Source organism: Osmerus eperlanus, chromosome 1 (genome assembly GCF_963692335.1).
Source record: "Osmerus eperlanus chromosome 1, fOsmEpe2.1, whole genome shotgun sequence".
NCBI lineage: Eukaryota > Metazoa > Chordata > Actinopteri > Osmeriformes > Osmeridae > Osmerus > Osmerus eperlanus.
The window spans coordinates 21,327,742-21,345,392 of record NC_085018.1 but is presented as its reverse complement, the minus strand read 5'-3'; the positions used below and the strand labels follow the sequence as shown (position 1 = coordinate 21,345,392).

Below are 17,651 nucleotides of genomic sequence, written 5' to 3'. Positions count from 1 at the left end.
CAGTGGTCATTAGGAACACAGATCTACCCACGACCACACAGATGATTGAACAAGATTCAGATATCACTTCCAGTAGTGTGCTCAGTCTTCAACAAAACTGGGTCACCGAAAAGATTTTTTTATTATATACACAATATAAGGGTCACTTTTTCAGACAAACTATTGGTGTGGATACTGGTACAACAGAAAACCCCAGGTGTTCCTTCCACGTAATGTCAGCCGACTCCTACATGGGCCATGCTACATGTTGATGACTCGGGACAGCTTCTGAACTCTGTTCAGCAGCAGGTCCCCTTTCTTGATGGTCTCCTGATACTGCCAGTTCTTACTATCAGGTCTGGAAAACACAGGAATATATACCAATGAGCTATGATACTTGTCAATCCAGCATTTGGAAACTGCACTCCAACTTCATAATCTTGACAATCATGCAAGACAACACATTTACCTGTTGGTTTCCACAATCTCGTTCACTTTGTCTATTTTGCAATGGAGGCGTCCGGCAGCTATGAATCGAGAGAGTTCCCTGAGAGACAAAAAACACAACAATTGTAATATTAGTCAACTGCAATATTTTACTTTAAAGCATAGTCATCAGGTTAAGCCTAATACAATGTGCCAGAGATGGTCCAGCCGTGACTCACTGGTCGATGAACTCGGTGCTGACTCCGAAGGCCTCGGCCATGTAGCCCAGGGTGAGGGAGCGGTAAGACTCCAGCAGCTGGCTGTATGCGTGGATCCGCATCTCCCTCACATAGTAACGGTAGTGGGGGGCAAACAGCCAGTCCTTCTTCATTTCCTGCTCCACCGTTGCTGCACAAGGGCCAAAAGGAAATATCACCCATTTAACTTTACTCCTGAGGGATACGACAACTTTAAGACGGGATTAACAGGAAGTAGTGCCGGATCGGAATATTGATCTGAAAGTGTCAATTACCCAGTGACTGGAAGAATACGGAGTAACGGCACTCGTACAGAGAAAAGAGGTACTGACGGACTGCAGGCAGACTGTGAAGAACCTCCAGGATCTCAGCTCCCTTAATCACCTGGGGAGGGGGTGGGGGGTGAAGGGGATCAAATTGTCAGTCTCCATACTGCATACTAGTTGAAATATAACACACCTGACCTGGGGCTGGGCGATATATCGAATATTAGTGATAATATCGCAATAATTTTGACGACGATGTAAAATTTGAAAATATTGTGTTAACACACACAGACACACACCGTAAAAATATTATATATTGAGATATATTTTTTTTTAAATATCGCCCAGCCCTTAACACCAGTCTTAACACCAGCACGAGTAGCAGGGAGGCCCCATCCATCACCCACCTTCTCACGGAGGTCAGGCCTCTTGAGGGCGATCATGCAGACGTAGACTGTGTATGTGACGAAGGTCTTGTAGTCCATGAGCTCATAGGAGGTGAAGGTGGACACCGTGTCCAGGAAGAGCTCAGCTGCCTGTTTGAAGTCCCTGATGGCTACACAGTACAGGCCCTGGTACACCTTCAGGCGGTTCCTCCTGTCCCAGTCACCCCCTTCTTCGATAAGGCTGCAGAGACAGAAACACAGGGGGAACTGTGAATATTCAACACTGTGGTGTGGCTGTTGATTGGTTGCTTGTGAGGAAATATGAGTGTTCGGTACAACTTGTATAAAACACTTTAAACACTACCTTTTGGCTTTCTCAGTATTGCGTGTGATGAGGTCACTGTCCATGTAGAAGAGTCCAATCCTCAGAAGGTAGAACACGATGTCTAGCCGATGGCCCAGGGCAACAGTCTTTTCATAGGTCTTCCTGAAGGCAGTGAGTGCACCCTCCTGACCAAACACCCAAGACATAACACACATTGCAGTCAATGACAAAACACCTGGTGACAAAAGGTTAGGCTGATTACATGGTTACATTTTATGTCATTTAAAAATCTAAAGCACCTTATCCCCAATTCTAATGAGGTATTCTGCTTTGGCCATCATAGCATCTCGGATTTCACTCTCGCCCAGGTTTTTATCCGCATCTTCAAGCACATCATCCAGGCGTTTAAGCTCTTCCTCGTTGGCCTTCTTCATCTTGCTTTGCAAGTCTGTGTCAAGCTGCCACTTCAGGTCCTTGCACAGGCCCTCGTAGTAAGGTGCCATGTCTAAGACGAGAGAACACCATCACCACAACATGCCAAGTCATTTTGCTATGAATATTGCTAGCTACGTACGCTGTTTCCCATGCTAAACATTTTAGCTTGCTACCTAGCGTGCTAGCTGGGCTAGCTTAGGCTAACTTGACTGTTAGCTGGCAACTGTCAACAAGCGGGGTTCAGGACTTGTTTTACTCAAAGCTAGCAAATTACAGGATATCCAGTGGTTTGTAAAATATATATTTTAAATAACATGATCATGATATTTTGTGATTCACCACTTACTGTTCTCTTTTATGGAGTCCATGAGCTCCGTCTTCACTTTAGCATCTTGTCGGTGACCATCCATTGTGAGCAAAAATTTCAGCTGTGCTATCCTAAGATCAGGGTTCTTAGGCAAACCTTCTTCTTCCAGATTTTCTAACGGCATGTTTGCAAGTATAAAAGAGAATCAAAACAAACACAAATGTTTTGTTAAGAAATAAGTCAAAAAGCTATCGTCTACCAGCCAGCCGACGATGACTACAGAAAACACTGAACTTGCTACTTCCGCCAGACCGACAACCATAGAGGAAGAAAGACAAAGACATATTTAGAGCCGCGTATCCAGTTATGTATTTACTGCCGTCTGCTGGATAAAGATGTGACTGCATCTTCAATAAATGAACTACAAGTAAACAAAAAAAGACACACAATTTTTTTGTTAATATATATATATATAATAAAATATGGACAAACGTGTTTTTGTGAGGGTTTTTTACTGAACAAATGTTACATATTGGATTTAAAACAATAGTACACACACGACCAATTAGATTGTCTCTCTGACTGCTTGATGTTATAGTTCCTCTTCCTTCCCTTGAAAAAGTAAAAGATTAATCATACACTTAAAATATCTAACAGGGCTCAACGGATGTACATGAGAACATGAGTACATGAGTTTGAATGGACTTCACAAGTGAGACATAATGGAGGGTTTTCTGAGTCAACTGGTAATCAAACCTTTAATTATATTTTATGGCAACACTATTCATTATGTAAGGCGATGTTGATTGTATAAAATAATACATAATAATACATTAGGCAACCCAAGAAGAGTTTTTATCATAGGCAGAACGATCAAGGCATTCATCAAACAAGTATTAAGAAACAGACGTTTAGATAATATTTTGTTGTATTGACGTCATTTAAAATATAATATACAATAGATACACGCAATTGGCCAGCAATACCCTTGTAATGGGAGGCCCATGACTCAGCAACATTTTTATCTGTTATGATGTGAGAAATTAATATACCCAAAAGCATTATACCCTATAGAATAGTACAATGTCTAGTGGTGTAACATTTTTATGTGGTAAATTGTGATAAAGGTGTGAGTACATTTTGACAGAGAAGCACACACCTCTCTTGTCCTACCTTCCAGACCCATGGGAATGCTTGGTTGTTCATCATAGTTCTGGGGATTGGAGGATCCTTTCAAAACGGGTTTCATGTCACTGTCCTCAGTTCACCCTCACCAGTAAGATGAACATTTCTTCATTCAGTATAATCTACCAGTTGTTGAGAATAAATGGAAGAGGGATGTAGTCCTGGTCCATGCACTCATGAATTTAAATGATTGTGTCAGTACTTTCTAAAATAGTAGGATGAGTGAGAAGCTAACCTGCTGTGAGATTACTTGGCAGGGCACAGATGGACTATCCCCATCTTGTTACGCTTCACACAACTCAGAATATTCAAAATGAACATCTGCTGTGGTACATGTCTACCTTGACAGGCTTTAGCACAAACTTGTAGGCAGAGATGGCAAAAGTACACACATCCTTCACTCAAGTAGAAGTACAGATACTCATGTTTAAAAAGACTGATAAAAATACTGACTACACCTTTTCACTCAAGTTAAAGTAAATAAGTATAGGCTCTGACATATACTTAAGTAACTACTGTGCAACAATGTAACAACAGTGTTATCACAATGTAATGATAGTGTAATAACAGTGTAACAACAGTGTAACAGTGTTGTGTTTCACTTGTCCATGCACAAAAGTCACTTGAGGTGTTATTAAAAATGTAATTTGTTACATACAACATTTACACAATTTCTGCAGAATGACAGTGTAACAACAGTGAAGAGATGGACATCCTTCACTCAAGTAGAAGTACAGATTCTCATGTTTAAAAAAAACTGGTAAACATTGTACTGACTTTACTTCTTCACTCAAGTATGGGCTCTGACACATACTTAAGTAAAAAGTAGCCATTAGTACTACCTGGCAACAGTGACAAGAAATAATATTGATCATGCCACCAAACAGATTACAACTAAAGTAATTAGCCTGTTTTGAAAGTGTAAGAAGTATAAAGTACAGATATTTGTGTAAAGAATTTAAGGCGTGAAAGTAAAAAGTGGACAGAAAATATTTCTGAAGTTACTTCCCATCTCTGCAACAGTACAACAACAGTGTAATCACAGTGTAATGATAGTGTAATAACAGTGTAACAACAGTGTAATAACAGCGAATAACAGCATAATAACAGTGTAATGACAGTGTAATAACAGTGTTACAACATTGTAACAACAGTGTTACAACAGTGTAACCACAGTGTAACAACAGCGTAATAACAGCCTAACAACAGTGCGATAACAGCATAATAACAGTGTAATGGCAGTGTAACAACAGTGTTGTAATGACAAGAAATCATATTGATCATGCCACCAAATACAGATTTAAACTAAAGTAACAAGCCTGGTTTGAAAATTATAAGAAGTAGAAAGTACAGATATTTGTGTAAAAAATAATTAAGGAGTGAAGTAAAAAGTTGTCAGAAAAATAAATAGTAAAATACTGATACCAGAAAAATCTACTTAAGTACATAAGTACTTCGTTAATTCCCATCTCTACTTGAGGGAAACAACACTTGTTTTGACCTTGTATGTGTTTTCAGTATATCCAACGCTTCATCAATAGCAGTTGGTCTGGGAGACATGAGGAGCGTGCAGCTTCACAGACGGTCACCCTCATCTGGTCAGCTGTTGTGTCCATCTATGCTGTAGGGGGGCTGTTTGGCTCTGTGAGTGTTCGAAGTGTAGCTGAAGCATTTGGGAGGTAATTGGCCCATTTTTCAACACAAAAGAGACCGTCCTCTGGGACAGAGAATATGTAAAGAATGAATTGACCATCTAACTGAATGTATACAGGGAGAAAAATATAATGTTGCCCATGTACAACTTGGTTTTATCTACAGAAAGAGAGCCATGATTTACAACAACGTAATAGGCATTGTTGCTTCAGTGATCATGTTTACAAGCAAGGATGCAAATTCCTTTGAGATGGTCCTAGTGGCACGATTCCTGTATGGATTCACAGCAGGTAGGTCTACCATAGATGACTTAATATAGCCTGAATGGAAAGTTGTATCATCATCTGTTATTACAACAAAATCCCATAGATGTCAGGCTGTCAGTGTTCCTTGTGTGTGTCAAACTCAGGTTTAGGAGGAAACCTCCATGTCATTTACTTGGGAGAGAGTTCCCCCAAAAGGATCAGAGGTTTAGTCATTTTAACCTCAGCTACCTTTGTCTCTATGGGTAAACTTGCAGGACAAGTTGTTGGTCTAAGGTACAGTATAACGATCATCTGACTTTCCCTAGTTTCACCACATTGTTTATTTCCGTTGTGCTTGTGGTTAACCAATCAATGTAGTATTGTGTGATACACAATATGTTAACAGATATGTATTGATTTATTGAATAGACTTGATGGTGGGTATTGTGTTTTCTCAGGGAGATTCTTGGCCGTGAGGACTTGTGGAACATCCTCCTGTGCGTCCCAACATGTTTCTCTGTTGTTCAGCTGGTCACCCTGCCCTTCTTTCCTGAGGCCCCCAGATACTCATTAATAGAGAAGGGAGACACAGAGGCATGCAAAAAAGGTTGGGATATTTCTGCACAGTCATTCATGCTGAAATCCACTGTCCAAAGGGCCTTTGGACAGTGCAACAACTGCAATAACTGAAACAATGGAACACTGAGTGCTATGCAAATGTATAAAAAACGTAATTATACTGAATGTAGGAGAATATCTGAGTTGACATTTACATTTTCAAGTCCCCTAAAGTATTGGCAAACAAAATACAGTCATTATGAGCCATGCTGGGTGATCATACATATCTGAAATGCTTGCGTGTCCCAGCTCTTCAGAGTCTGTGGGGCGGAGGTGATTATAAGCGGGAGATTCAAGAGATGGTGATGGAGCAGACTGCCATTAGGGGGGTTCACTCCAAGAGCCTGTTGGAGCTGCTGAGAGACAGAAGTGTACGCTGGCAGCTGCTCACCATGATGGTGATTTACGGCTGCATCCAGTTCTGTGGCATCTCGGCTGTAAGGATGCTAAACTCTACCCTTACATTTCCTCTGGAGCAGGCTGGCATTAGCTACGCTGCTTGATCTCACAATCTGAGGAACTAAATGTACTCTATTGAACTGAGTTAGCTCTTGTCCTCCCTCTCCCTCTCCCTCTCCCTCTCCCTCTCCCTCTCCCTCTCCCTCTCCCTCTCCCTCTCCCTCTCCCTCTCCCTCTCCCTCTCCCTCCCTCCCTCCCTCCCTCCCTCCCTCCCTCTCTCTCTCTCTCCCCCCTCAGATCAGTGTGTTCTCCTATGACATCTTCCTGAACGCTGGTATTCCCCAGGATAAGGTCCGCTATGTGACGTTGGGTGTGGGAGCGGCTGAGGTACTCACCTCCATCACATGTGTGAGTCCTGGGGAAATGCTCCGTTTACACATGAACACCACAATCACACCTGCAGAGGAGGTATTTCACCCTTCCCTAGCAACCGTAAGAGATTGCATCGCTAACAGGACTGTAACGGCTGAGATCGTTCCCTAAATACAGCAGCAACGGCTCCCCTACAGGTGGACTCTGTCACTAAGAGGCCACAGCCTCTCTTGGGCTTCCCAACGATAAATCATCACGGAGACCTCTTAACTCTGCTGTCTCCGCTGTCCTCGCACCACAGCGTTAGATGGATGGGGAGAGTTGTGCCAGGGTTCTGGTTCCCTCCCCTGTGAGAGGGCTGCCACAGCTCTCTGTGTGTCTCCCTGTCCCCCAGGGCCTGCTGATCGAGAGTGTGGGGAGGAGGCCGCTGCTCTGGGGGGGCTTTGGAGCCATGTCGGCCATCATGGTATTAATCACCGCCACGCTCAACCTCAAGGTGACCTCTGAGCTCTGTGGCGGAAGGGGGCTAGTGTGTGTGTGTGTGTGTGTGTGTGTGTGTGTGTGTGTGCACTTGGGGGTGTTTGGATATGTATTTGGGGACCTTACCTCACTTTGATACAAAAAGAATGTGACATAGGTTATATATGTAAGCAGCGGGTGTCACAGACACAAATGTCACCGTTAAAGTGTGGCCCTTTATGTTCAGTTATCTTGTTATGTATCTGCTTCCAGGACCTTATGTACCTGAGTCTTGTATCTGCTTCCAGGACCACAGCTACTGGATTCCATACAGCACTGTTGGCTTGATATTCCTCTTCATAATCTTCTATAGTGGAGGACCAGGTATGTCTACAATACAGTACATGTAGTATGGCTATGGATTGGATTTGGACAGAATGCTACCCTCCATGGTGTCATAGTTACAGTAGTACACATCCAAGGCTGTGGTTGTTGATCTGAATAGTTCCTCCTTGGTCTTTCTACAGCTGGAGTGTTGCCCTCTCTCACCCATGAGCTTTTCATCCAGTCATGTCGGCCAGCAGCGTTTGTCTTCGTAGGTATCCAGCGCTGGATAGGCTTTGCTGTCCTGGGCCTGGCCTTCCCCTTTCTCCTTGTAAGTCATCAACTCAGAACTTTGGTCACGTCTGAATGAACTATCTGTTCGTGTGAGCTCGAATTTAGACATCACAGGAATTGAGGTTTAACTGATGTGTCTTGGCTCTGAATGGAACAATAGAGCAGGAGCTTAATGCCAGGAGGTGAGATGCTCTTCCTGCCTACGCTGCAGTGTGAGTCCCTGGTCTTTCACACCTGTTTCCTCGTGTCTGCAGGTGGAGCTGCAGTCCTTCTGCTTCCTGCTCTTCTCCTGCATGTGTCTGCTAGCCGGCTTCTACGTTTTCTTCATCCTCCCGGAGACCAAAGGCAGAACCCTGCTGGAGATCAACGAGGAGTTCCAGAACATTCACTTGTGTGGGAAACCCCTCTGTGATGATAAAGCCATAGAGACCAGATTATGAGGTGTCAGAGATGAAGAACTGCTGGAAGAAGGGAACCATTTTTAGGTGCTACTCATGGCTCATTTATGATAGGTTGAGTGTGACCAAAAATTATTGAGAAGTACATCATAGATGTCACATGCATCCACTACCATACTATAAATGAAAGAATATAGTTGTACAATGTACTGCATCTCATTTCTTCTTCATAGGTACTGTTTACATAGCACAGCATGGCTTTGCAGTTTATAGAAGTTATTTGCCTGGTGTGTGTGTTTTCCTTTTCAAAGATCACGTCCATTGAAAAATACCCTAACTTTCCCACCATCGCTTCATGAATCTCCACAGTCCCAGTTCCCTGTGCTGAGACACTCCTTCAATAGCATGAAGCCTTCAGACCAGCCAATCAGTCTGCAGGACATGCAGAGGCTTCCCATAGCTTCTACACCGTCTCCCTAGACTTCCATAATCATGTGGCTCTTTGAGGGCTCTCACCCCCCTTATCACTGGCCACCAGCTGCCCCAGGACTGGAGCTCTTCATTAGCCCTTAAACACGGAAGCAGCACTGCTCCCACTCCAGGATGCCCGTTGATTGACGTTATCTTGGCCGGGGAGAGATGCTGTCTTGGCGTCCCGCTGTACCTCGTTATCTCTGGTGGGGATTAACCAGAGGATTAATTAGAGCAACCGTAGTAACGGATAACGGCTCCGCATCAAAGATTTGGCTGGTCAGTCACTGTGATTTCAGCCACTGAGATTTCCGTGCTTCTTCACATGGTAGTCTTTAACGGGAAGGACAGCTGCTTAGGTAGGGACATGATCAGGACAACATTAGAGCCATACTGTTGCTAGTCAATAAAAGATAGCTTCATAATTAGAAGAAGTGACAGTTGTTTGTCATTTTTGACAGAAATGTATTCAGTCAAAAATCACCACCAAAATGATGTATTTTTGCATTTGAATGTGGCACACTTTTCAGTGCCCCAAAAGAGTTGTAATGACACAAAAACATCAACAGATGGCGCAGTCAATCTGCATAGTTAAAACCACTAGACAGCAAAGTGGGCCCACTAGACACAGGGTGACAAGGCATGAGGATATGTTCATGTGACACACAATAGCACTGGCCTATATCTTATGTAGTCCATGTTTTCTATTTGTCAATTGATAGCGGAATAAGATTTTGTTGGTAGTATTTTATCAGAATAAAACAAAGAATCCTACTATGAATCATCATTGAGTGGCTTCTGTCAATGCTTTCCTGTTGACCTTCCTGTTGTAGTTGACTTAAGGGGTGAAACGGACACCATTACTCTGAAAGACTAATCAGGGGCATAGCTTGAAAGCAGTTTTATAATACCTGGTGGTATTTTATGTTCTCTTAGAGCCTTTGCTAAAACCTAAGCCTCTGCAGAGCAGTGAAGCCTGCTGCAGTAGGAGCTCCTCTGGGACTCTCAGGTGAGAAGTGGGCCAGGTCCCTGTTTTTAACTGTTTCACTTCCTGCCTGGGAACACTGGACGCACTCCAGAAAAAACACGACCCCGTTGAAAACAACAGAGGAAGGCAACGTAAGCATTAATGAAATCGGACTCAGTGGAGATGTGCTAATTGTAACGTTGTTACTGAAAGGTCACAGAATCGCTCCGGGTTAATGCAGTGTCAAGGACAGGGGGGTCGACGTGTCCATAGGATTCAAAACCCAAGGCCACTTAGTTGAGATTTTCTTTTGTTGAAAAGGTGCTTTTGCTAAGTGGGGGATAATCTACTGGATGTGGAGGATTTAGAGGGTCACTGTAGATCTTTCTAGAAAGGCATACCCAAAGCTGAAGGTCATTCTGTAAAAAATTAGGGGGATAACACCAAGGGTAGTTGTTTATAAATGTAGTAACGTTGATGTATTGCATGGATGGGGCTTGTGTTTACACTGTCCTGTGCTGAGTGTGTTTTCAGTTTTCTGGGATGGTCATAGTCATGGTCTCTAGGTTGGTCATGGTTTCAACCACAGCATCTGCTATGAACCACTGATTAGAGCGAGCACCAGTCTGCGGGAGCTCAGAGGAAAATACACCCTAAACAAGAAGATCATAGACTATCTCTGGCTCATTTACAGCTAAGGGCTAAAGAGGCCCATTCATCACGATAGGTTTGAGAAATGTAGGGAAAGAGAGATGGAGAGAGAGAGAGAGAGAGAGAGAGAGAGAGAGAGAGAGAGAGAGAGAGAGAGAGAGAGAGAGAGAGAGAGAGAGAGAGAGAGAGAGAGAGAGAGAGAGAGAGAGAAGCTATGTAGTTGTGGTGATTTAGTGCAGGTGGCACACAGATGGGACCCCTCCCGGGACCTAAGCTCGTTAATGAGTCACTGCCGGGGGGCCGGGGACGTGACATCATGAACCAGACGGACCCCTCTGGCACCAAGGAATAAAGGTACCCAGCATGCCACTCCCCATTATGATGAGTTGCCCCCAAGTCGTTTGATCTGCGGATTAACCAGCTAAAAACTGGCACAGCCTCATGGCAGAATGGTGAATGTGTCAGATCAGCAAGTACATCATGAACTTAAACCCTAAAAAAGCAGCCTCAAGCTAATCAGGGTAATGGATTGCTCAGGGGCACAGCCATACAGCTAAAGTTGCATTAACCGTTAAACCTTTAGCTTACACTCAAACGTGTTGACAAACACGTTTGACCGTTGCTACATACATCTTCGGTTTTGGTTCTTGTGCTTCCAGACTGTTCCAGCAGTGAGTGGTGGTTTGAGAGGGTGCAGGAGTCCCAGTGTGAGTGTAGGAGAGGGGCTAGCAGATGGAGTTAATACCAAACAGAGGGGTTACTGTCACACAGTATTAACAGCATACCCTCAGGAGAGGAGTGGGCTCCAGAACGGCCAGAGGCACTCAGGCAAGACTGGATGAGTCGACGCAATATTTACCAAGAAGGATTCTGGGAGGTCATCGGTCGAGAAATCCACCTCTGCCCTCTTGTTCCTATATGTTTATAAAGGGGATTATAGGTCATGGACACCAATTATCCCCTCATGGCCAGCTCAGAATATGGGAAAATACTGCCGTGGCCAAAAGTATTGGGAGCGACATACATTTTGTGTTTGCAAAGCTTGCTGGGCCTTGGCATAAAATGCTAACATAATTTCAGTGTCATTTCATCAGCACAGGGGAAAGTGTGAACTAGTTCTAGCCAGGTGAAATCACTCTATTGATTTGATTGACTGCTGTAAAAGAGGGGACTATTTGCATATATTGAAAATGTTCGCCCCAAAAAAGCTTTAAAAAATATGAAATGTGCCTTTAATGTATTCCAGTATTCTATAGAAACATGTGAACATTTTTTCCTCAAATATTGAACCAGCAAACTTTGCTAAACACATTTGTCATTGCCAAAACTTATGGCCACGACTGTACTCAAGAGTGGGCTAGCACACCATCACTACTACAATACCAAAATCAATATCTAAACAATACCAATTATCTGGTTGAAAAATTGATGGGTTTAATATTTAATTTATAAACATCCCGTTTCCATCCATGTCCACATTGTAGAGACTGTGGTGAAGGTCAAATGCTACTTTAATTGTTGTGTGAGAGTGTATGCATTCTTACCATAGTAATTGGGAACACATGATAAGATAGTGGGAGGCACCAGGGAAGGCTTGGCCATTCCTGTCACGCATCTTCTATTCACTGGAACTGGACTATGTGTGTGTGTGTGTGTGTGTCTGTGTGAGCACTGTGTGTGTGTGTGTTTGTGTGTGTGGGAGATAACACACCAGCATTCTTCAGTTGTAAATAATTGAATCGGGCTATTTTAGTTTGCTCTGAGCTGAGCTGTAATTTGGAGCCCTTTATCTCTTAAGGACCGGTAATTATGTCTGTCAGAGACTTCCAAAACAACTGTTCCAGCTTCATTTTGACTTCAAATAGACAACAACTGACATATGTGCTAAAAGATGCACAGCAGCGAGATGAGAGAATATACAAACAAACAAAAACATTTTTTCAGCTTACGGCCATTGGCAAGAACATAGTACAGTTTATTTTAATTCCAATTCCACTTAGTATTGCTAGTTATGTACCGTTAGTATAGTTAGTCCTCATATTTACATTTTAGATTCCTATATGTTTAATGTTTGCACCTTCCTGCCAAAGCAAACTCCTTGTCTGTGCAAACTTTCATGGCGAATAAAACCCATTCTGATTCTGATTCATAGCCTGGAATTAAAGTGACCATCACATTCGGTGTCTAGATAAAACCTTTGCTACAAACATCTAACCATCGATATGACACTTACAGTAGCTGACAGTTTTGGCCATTCAAAACCCTAAGAAACAGAGAACCTGGATGTCTAATGTTGACACACTTTCAAACAAACATGGATTGCTGTTCTCAAGAAACACATGACTATCTCCGTCAGCCAACAGCAGACAAGGTTCCACTGACAGAGCGATCCTGCTCCTCAGACACGGCCACACTTACGACTCGCAAACCTCAGACTCTTTCAGGGTTCTGTCGTAGGCACCCACCCATGCTGCCAAGTATAGCACAGTCACATGACCCTGGAGTCCTTTGCATGCCTGGGCCAATGGAATGTAAGGAACATTGGTTAATTGGCTGCCACATTCTGAAGACGTTCTTTAAAAAGCAACTCATTTGGAATCATCCGAGTCCTGCTCCTGTCGTCAATGAGGCATGAAAGGCTGCCAGTCACAAGATTTCACAGACATACCTCCGTTTGAGGTTTTCATTACAAGAAACTAAGATAAACCTTCAATTGGGCTATTTTGCTAACTATAGAGGCTACCTACTAGAACCACACTTCACTTTTCCTGTTTCTTTAAACTTGAACAGTTCAGCTTTTTTTTAAACAAGCTTCATACAAATGTTGGACTTCCAGTTCCCATAGCAGCCCATGATGAGCATTGTTCCAGGCTAGAGCGTATATTGAATTGTCTGGAGACGTTTGTCTCTTCCTACTCTGGTGCAGCCCACAAGTCCACCCAGCTTCCCCTCTGAATCAACACGACTCTGGGATTATCCCCTATGATGCCCCTCTATGGCACTACCCAGAAGGCATATGGCCACAATCTGTAACAGCCCTAGCTGTATCTCCATCTTCAGCTCTGCTTTAATTAAACACATGGAGAAGCCACAGAACCCCAGAGCCAAGCCTCCAACAGCTTTGTGTGTCTCCCTCGCTGTGCTCATGCTGGGGCCCAACAGGAACGAGGGAATGAAGAAATATATATGGGCTGGGTTGATTAGGTAAGATTCTGCTCTGATGAGATTCGAAATGAGTTTCAGCTGCCCCTAAGAGAGGAAACCATGTGTTTAGATCAATAACCTCTTTACAACCGACGATAGTGATGGTTTTATGATTCTTCTGTTCCCGAAGGTTTATTACTTTGGAAATGATGCAGTGACAGTCAGCACGTCAGCTGGGTGGACATCACAGGGGTCTGCAGGGCTGGAGAAAGCGAGATTACGGCAGAATCCAGGCCAAGTCATCAGAGGACAGCCCTAATGTGTCTCACATGTTTGTGCAGCTGTTTTTTGTCATAACACAGCAGACAAAATGACAAATCCCTCCCTCCCTCATAGTTATTTGTCCACCGCAAAGTATATAGAGAGGCTGGAGCATAATGTCTTCCAACGAAGGCTCCTTTAAAGCCGCTAATGTGGCCATCATGTCAACAGCATTAGTGCCCCATCGCCTTTAATCAAGAGACTGAGGCTAAGTACCTAGGTTTCAAAAGTGGAGCAGAGGTGTGTGTGTACGTTCACAGATTAAGGGATGTGGTCCTACAGTAATCCGTTGACCACATGGACCTAAAAGGGAATCCAATTTAGAGTGTGGCTCAACCTTTGTCTTTTGTCCAGTGCTAAAGGTCTAAGAAACAAGTGGAATAAGTGTAAATCCAAACACTTTGGGTATGAAATAATGTGCAAGATACATGTAAATGTAAGATAGCTAATATGAGAAAGTCTTACTTCCTGAGAATAAAATGACCACAGGGGCAATAGTAGTTTCATCAGAATGAATATTCATTAGTATATTTACTAATTTGCCAGCATATGATTCAAGTGTTAATCCCTACACCTTCATCAGCAAATGCATATCTTACTGGGGCTTAGAACAAGAATAAAAATCTCTCTGCCAACACATTACGGCAGCCAAGTATACATTATCATCACATAGTGACTATCAATGCTTCCATTAGTATTGGGATATGCCAGGTAATGAGGTGTGACTTATCAACAGTTTCACTCACACAGAGCAGAAGGTGACTGTTCAGTGTGGAGAATCATTAACAAACACCAGGCTCTCCTGAAAGAAACAGAACTTGGCACTCACATATACTCCTTTATTCCAACGCAGAACCAGATCATCAAATAAGCATGCATGCATTTGTCTATTTCTACATTATAGATATTTAATACATAAATGATTCTATCCATACAAAATATAAAAATATGTGGGACCTCATTTACAATACTATTTACATAACTTAACTTAAGAGAATTTATATATTCACTTACCTATGTACACATCATAAACTGATTTACTGTCTCTTCAAATCACATTGCATGAAAAAAGCTGGACCATAACTAGACTGTCTGTACCTTACTGACTGTAGCTGAATGGAAATGGCATTATCATAACTGCTGGGAATAACATGATGGTTTATTAAAAAGCACATGTGTGAGAGTCCGAGAAATAGCATGAACACACATCAGAAATATTAAGAGGATAAACATGCGAAACTTTTGCGCCGCCAACTGTTTACCCAACTGCATCATCACACACGGTTAACCGCACAACACTAAACACTCAACAACTTCCTAGAGATGGCCGGTGTCCGGTTCTGAAAACACACCTTTAGTGTGTACCCGGGTGTTAACTGGTCAACATTCAGGCAGAAGGGGCCGGTGTTAAGAAATAATGCAGTTTTTGCTTTTCCTGCGTTTGCGGGTGTGGAGCTGCCCCCCTCGGCCACTGAGCTGGTGAGGCCCCCCCACTCCGGTGGAGGCGTACTTGTGGATGAGCTCCTGGCTGCTTAGGTAGCGCAGCTGCACCGGCCTGGGGATGGGCTCACCCAGGAAGTAGCCCTCGTCCTCCGACTCTGAGGAGGATGAGCAGGTGGAGCACCACTCGTCCTCGTCGTTGTAGTCGTCCCAGGAGTAGGGCCCCAGGCGCCGGTTGGCCACCGGGTTCTGCAGGGTGAGGTCGGAGGTTGTGCGAGGGCACGGCCTGAACTGCTGGGGCTGGTACCGCCTCCCTCCGCCCCCAAACGGCTCCCTGGAGCCCCTGGGAGGGGGGAACTGGTCGTAGTCCTCGCGGAAACGCAGCTGGGGTCTCTCCTGGGGTCTCTCCCTGCGCTCCGCCGCCAGATGGAGGGCGTTCTCCGAGCGGGAGCGTCTGGACCTCCGGGAGCGGTGGTGGTGGTGATGTCGTCGGCGCTGGGGCGTGTCCTCGGGGGCGTCCATGTCCGTGGCCACACCCCCTCCTCCTCGTCTGCGTGTCCGCTCGCTGATGGGCGGGAGGCGGGCGGCGTTGGCGCTGCTCACCAGACTGACGCGGTCCTCCTCCTGGTAGGTGAAGCCCGGGGGCAGATGGCCCACGCCCCTGCCAGGGGACTCGCAGTACTGCAGGGGGTACTGGGGGGGCATAGGGGGCTCCATCTCCAGGTAGGGCTGGCCGGAGGTCAGACTACGCAGTGACTCGGAGCTGCGGAAATGGACGGAGGAGTTGAGCGTGCCCATGTTGCTCTTCTCCGACACGTTCATGCCAGAGTCTTTGCTCAGGTCGGGCATGGAGAAACGAGAGAGGTGCTCCTGCCGTCGGCCTCCTCCATCTGCAGAGTTTCCTGGAGAGAGAGAGAGGGTGAGAGAGAGAGAGCGAGAAGAAGAAAAAAGAGGGAGAAAGAAAGAAGGTAGATTAGAGCGAATCAATCACGGAAGGCCTAACATTTAGCACAGCAAAGTGAAATGTCTGCAGTTTGCACTTATGCATGAATACACTGGGCTAAAGAGGACCCCCAGAACAGAAGGCATCTTTGCTTGCCCTGCTCTGTCCTGGGGAGGGTGCGTGTGGCCTAGTGCAGGTACCTGTGGCGTTGGACAGGGCCAGGGACTCCATGGAGCCTCGGGGTGTCTGCTCCAGAGGGGTGAGCTGCTCCGTGAAGCTAAGTGCATTGATCGGGTTCCTGCTCCGCCCCAACTGCGAAGGCACCACCTCCCTCTCCCTCTGGAACCCGTGCAGACTAATGGAGCGCTTGTCGGAGAAGCCGTTATGCTGCTGTGCGCTGTGGGGAGCCTCATTGAAGCTCTGCTGGGGCTTCAGCTTGGCCTGGTAATAGTCCTCTGGACCTTGGTGAAACCAGTTCTCGTTCAGAGACTGGCCCTTCAGGGCGGAGATAGGTGGTCTCTTGGTGATGCCTCTCTCCTTGGCCCTGTGGTCTTGTTGGCTGCCCTGGCCGGAGGAGGCGGAGTTATATGCAGTCCTGATGTTACATTGGCTGAGCAGCTGGAGCGGGGTGGGGTTGGCGGTGGTGTCTGGTCGCCCCTCGTAGGGGTAGCCCTCCCCCCCCTGTACCTGGTTCTGCCAGGAGGAAGGCTCGCGGGTCAGGCTGGGCGTCTGGCTGGACAGACTGAGCAGGTCCATCTGCAGGGAGAGAGGATCCACCTCTCCAGAGAACCTGCCACGTCCTCCTCCTGCCTTCCCAGCCTTCCAACTCCGACGGGACTCCCTGGTTGAGCGGGCGCTCTGGAAGGCGGAGTCGGAGGAGTCCGACCCGTTGGGCTCCTCCCCCAGGCTGCAGGAGCGCGAGCAGAAGATCTGGCCCTGCTTGGGCAGGAAGGGCCGCCCCAGTAGAGAGCGCTTACAGCGGGCGCAGCAGAAGCAGCCCTCGGTGGCATGCCAGTGCTGGCCGTCATACGTCATCTGACCCTGGTCAATGCCTGTAGGAGGGAGGACATGTGGATCAGTACAACAGTAGCTACCAAATCCGGTCTAAATGAGAGGTCCATTCACTTCCTGTTTGTAGTGTTGCTTGTCTGACAGCATGCAATAATTATAAATGGGATATTTTTCATTAATAGCCGTTTCCAGTTAATAGCCTTTCTTTGACGAGAGAGAGGTGAACAAACCCGTAGGCTACGACACTTAAACCTAGCGTTTAGAGGCAAACTCATTAACTGGAATGCCTAGTGTTATATAAACACATTGCATTCTAAGTATGTTTAGAGTTGCTGGAAGAAAAGGGCCCGTCGCTAATGGTTACCATCTGGTTTC

At 45.3% G+C, this 17,651-nt stretch overlaps 3 protein-coding genes across 7 annotated transcripts in view; 1 reads left to right on the top strand and 2 right to left on the bottom strand.

The window, feature by feature from the left end:
- Window positions 1-102: 102 nt before the first annotated feature.
- Window positions 103-2,704, bottom strand: psmd6 (proteasome 26S subunit, non-ATPase 6). Of its 2 annotated transcripts, XM_062469898.1 has the most exons (9): window positions 2,600-2,681; window positions 2,421-2,507; window positions 1,939-2,144; window positions 1,679-1,824; window positions 1,336-1,555; window positions 938-1,046; window positions 645-813; window positions 449-526; window positions 103-337 (listed from the first exon to the last, which is right to left on the bottom strand). In XM_062469898.1, the coding sequence occupies exons 2-9, from the start codon at window positions 2,482-2,484 to the stop codon at window positions 241-243; spliced, it is 1,089 nt and encodes a 362-aa protein (XP_062325882.1). In that variant the 5' UTR covers window positions 2,485-2,507; window positions 2,600-2,681; the 3' UTR covers window positions 103-240. The 2 variants fall into 2 exon arrangements, with proteins under 2 accessions (XP_062325882.1, XP_062325873.1); XM_062469889.1 differs by having other exon boundaries at window positions 2,421-2,704.
- A 399-nt stretch (window positions 2,705-3,103) lies between these two features.
- slc2a9l1 (solute carrier family 2 member 9, like 1) lies at window positions 3,104-8,454 on the top strand. Its single transcript, XM_062458466.1, has 12 exons — window positions 3,104-3,127; window positions 3,562-3,657; window positions 5,085-5,245; window positions 5,385-5,509; window positions 5,629-5,758; window positions 5,923-6,071; window positions 6,332-6,519; window positions 6,779-6,889; window positions 7,248-7,349; window positions 7,621-7,696; window positions 7,840-7,967; window positions 8,185-8,454. Exons 1-12 carry the CDS (start codon window positions 3,104-3,106, stop codon window positions 8,368-8,370), a joined length of 1,476 nt encoding a protein of 491 aa, XP_062314450.1. The 3' UTR covers window positions 8,371-8,454.
- A 6,253-nt stretch (window positions 8,455-14,707) lies between these two features.
- The window catches only part of prickle2b (prickle homolog 2b), a 64,052-nt gene continuing 61,108 nt past the window's right edge, over window positions 14,708-17,651 (bottom strand). For all 4 annotated transcript variants that reach the window (XM_062469853.1, XM_062469876.1, XM_062469869.1 and 1 more), the window contains 2 exons: window positions 16,466-17,317; window positions 14,708-16,224 (listed from right to left, as the gene is read on the bottom strand). In XM_062469853.1, the coding sequence (XP_062325837.1) occupies window positions 15,290-16,224; window positions 16,466-17,317 (1,787 nt within the window). In that variant the 3' untranslated portion in view covers window positions 14,708-15,289. The remainder of the gene's footprint in view (window positions 16,225-16,465; window positions 17,318-17,651) is intronic.

Excerpts from the sequence above, each read along its gene's own strand:
- psmd6 (XM_062469889.1), bottom strand. The coding sequence starts at position 2,565 with ATGCCGTTAGAAAATCTGGAAGAAGAAGGTTTGCCTAAGAACCCTGAT. Across the intron at positions 1,556-1,678 it reads AATACTGAGAAAGCCAAAAG|CCTTATCGAAGAAGGGGGTG; the intron begins GTAGTGTTTAAA and ends CTGTCTCTGCAG. Across the intron at positions 814-937 it reads CGTATTCTTCCAGTCACTGG|CAACGGTGGAGCAGGAAATG; the intron begins GTAATTGACACT and ends GCCCTTGTGCAG.
- slc2a9l1 (XM_062458466.1), top strand. The coding sequence starts at position 3,104 with ATGGAGGGTTTTCTGAGTCAACTG. Across the intron at positions 6,072-6,331 it reads CACAGAGGCATGCAAAAAAG|CTCTTCAGAGTCTGTGGGGC; the intron begins GTTGGGATATTT and ends TGCGTGTCCCAG. Across the intron at positions 6,520-6,778 it reads AGTTCTGTGGCATCTCGGCT|ATCAGTGTGTTCTCCTATGA; the intron begins GTAAGGATGCTA and ends CTCCCCCCTCAG.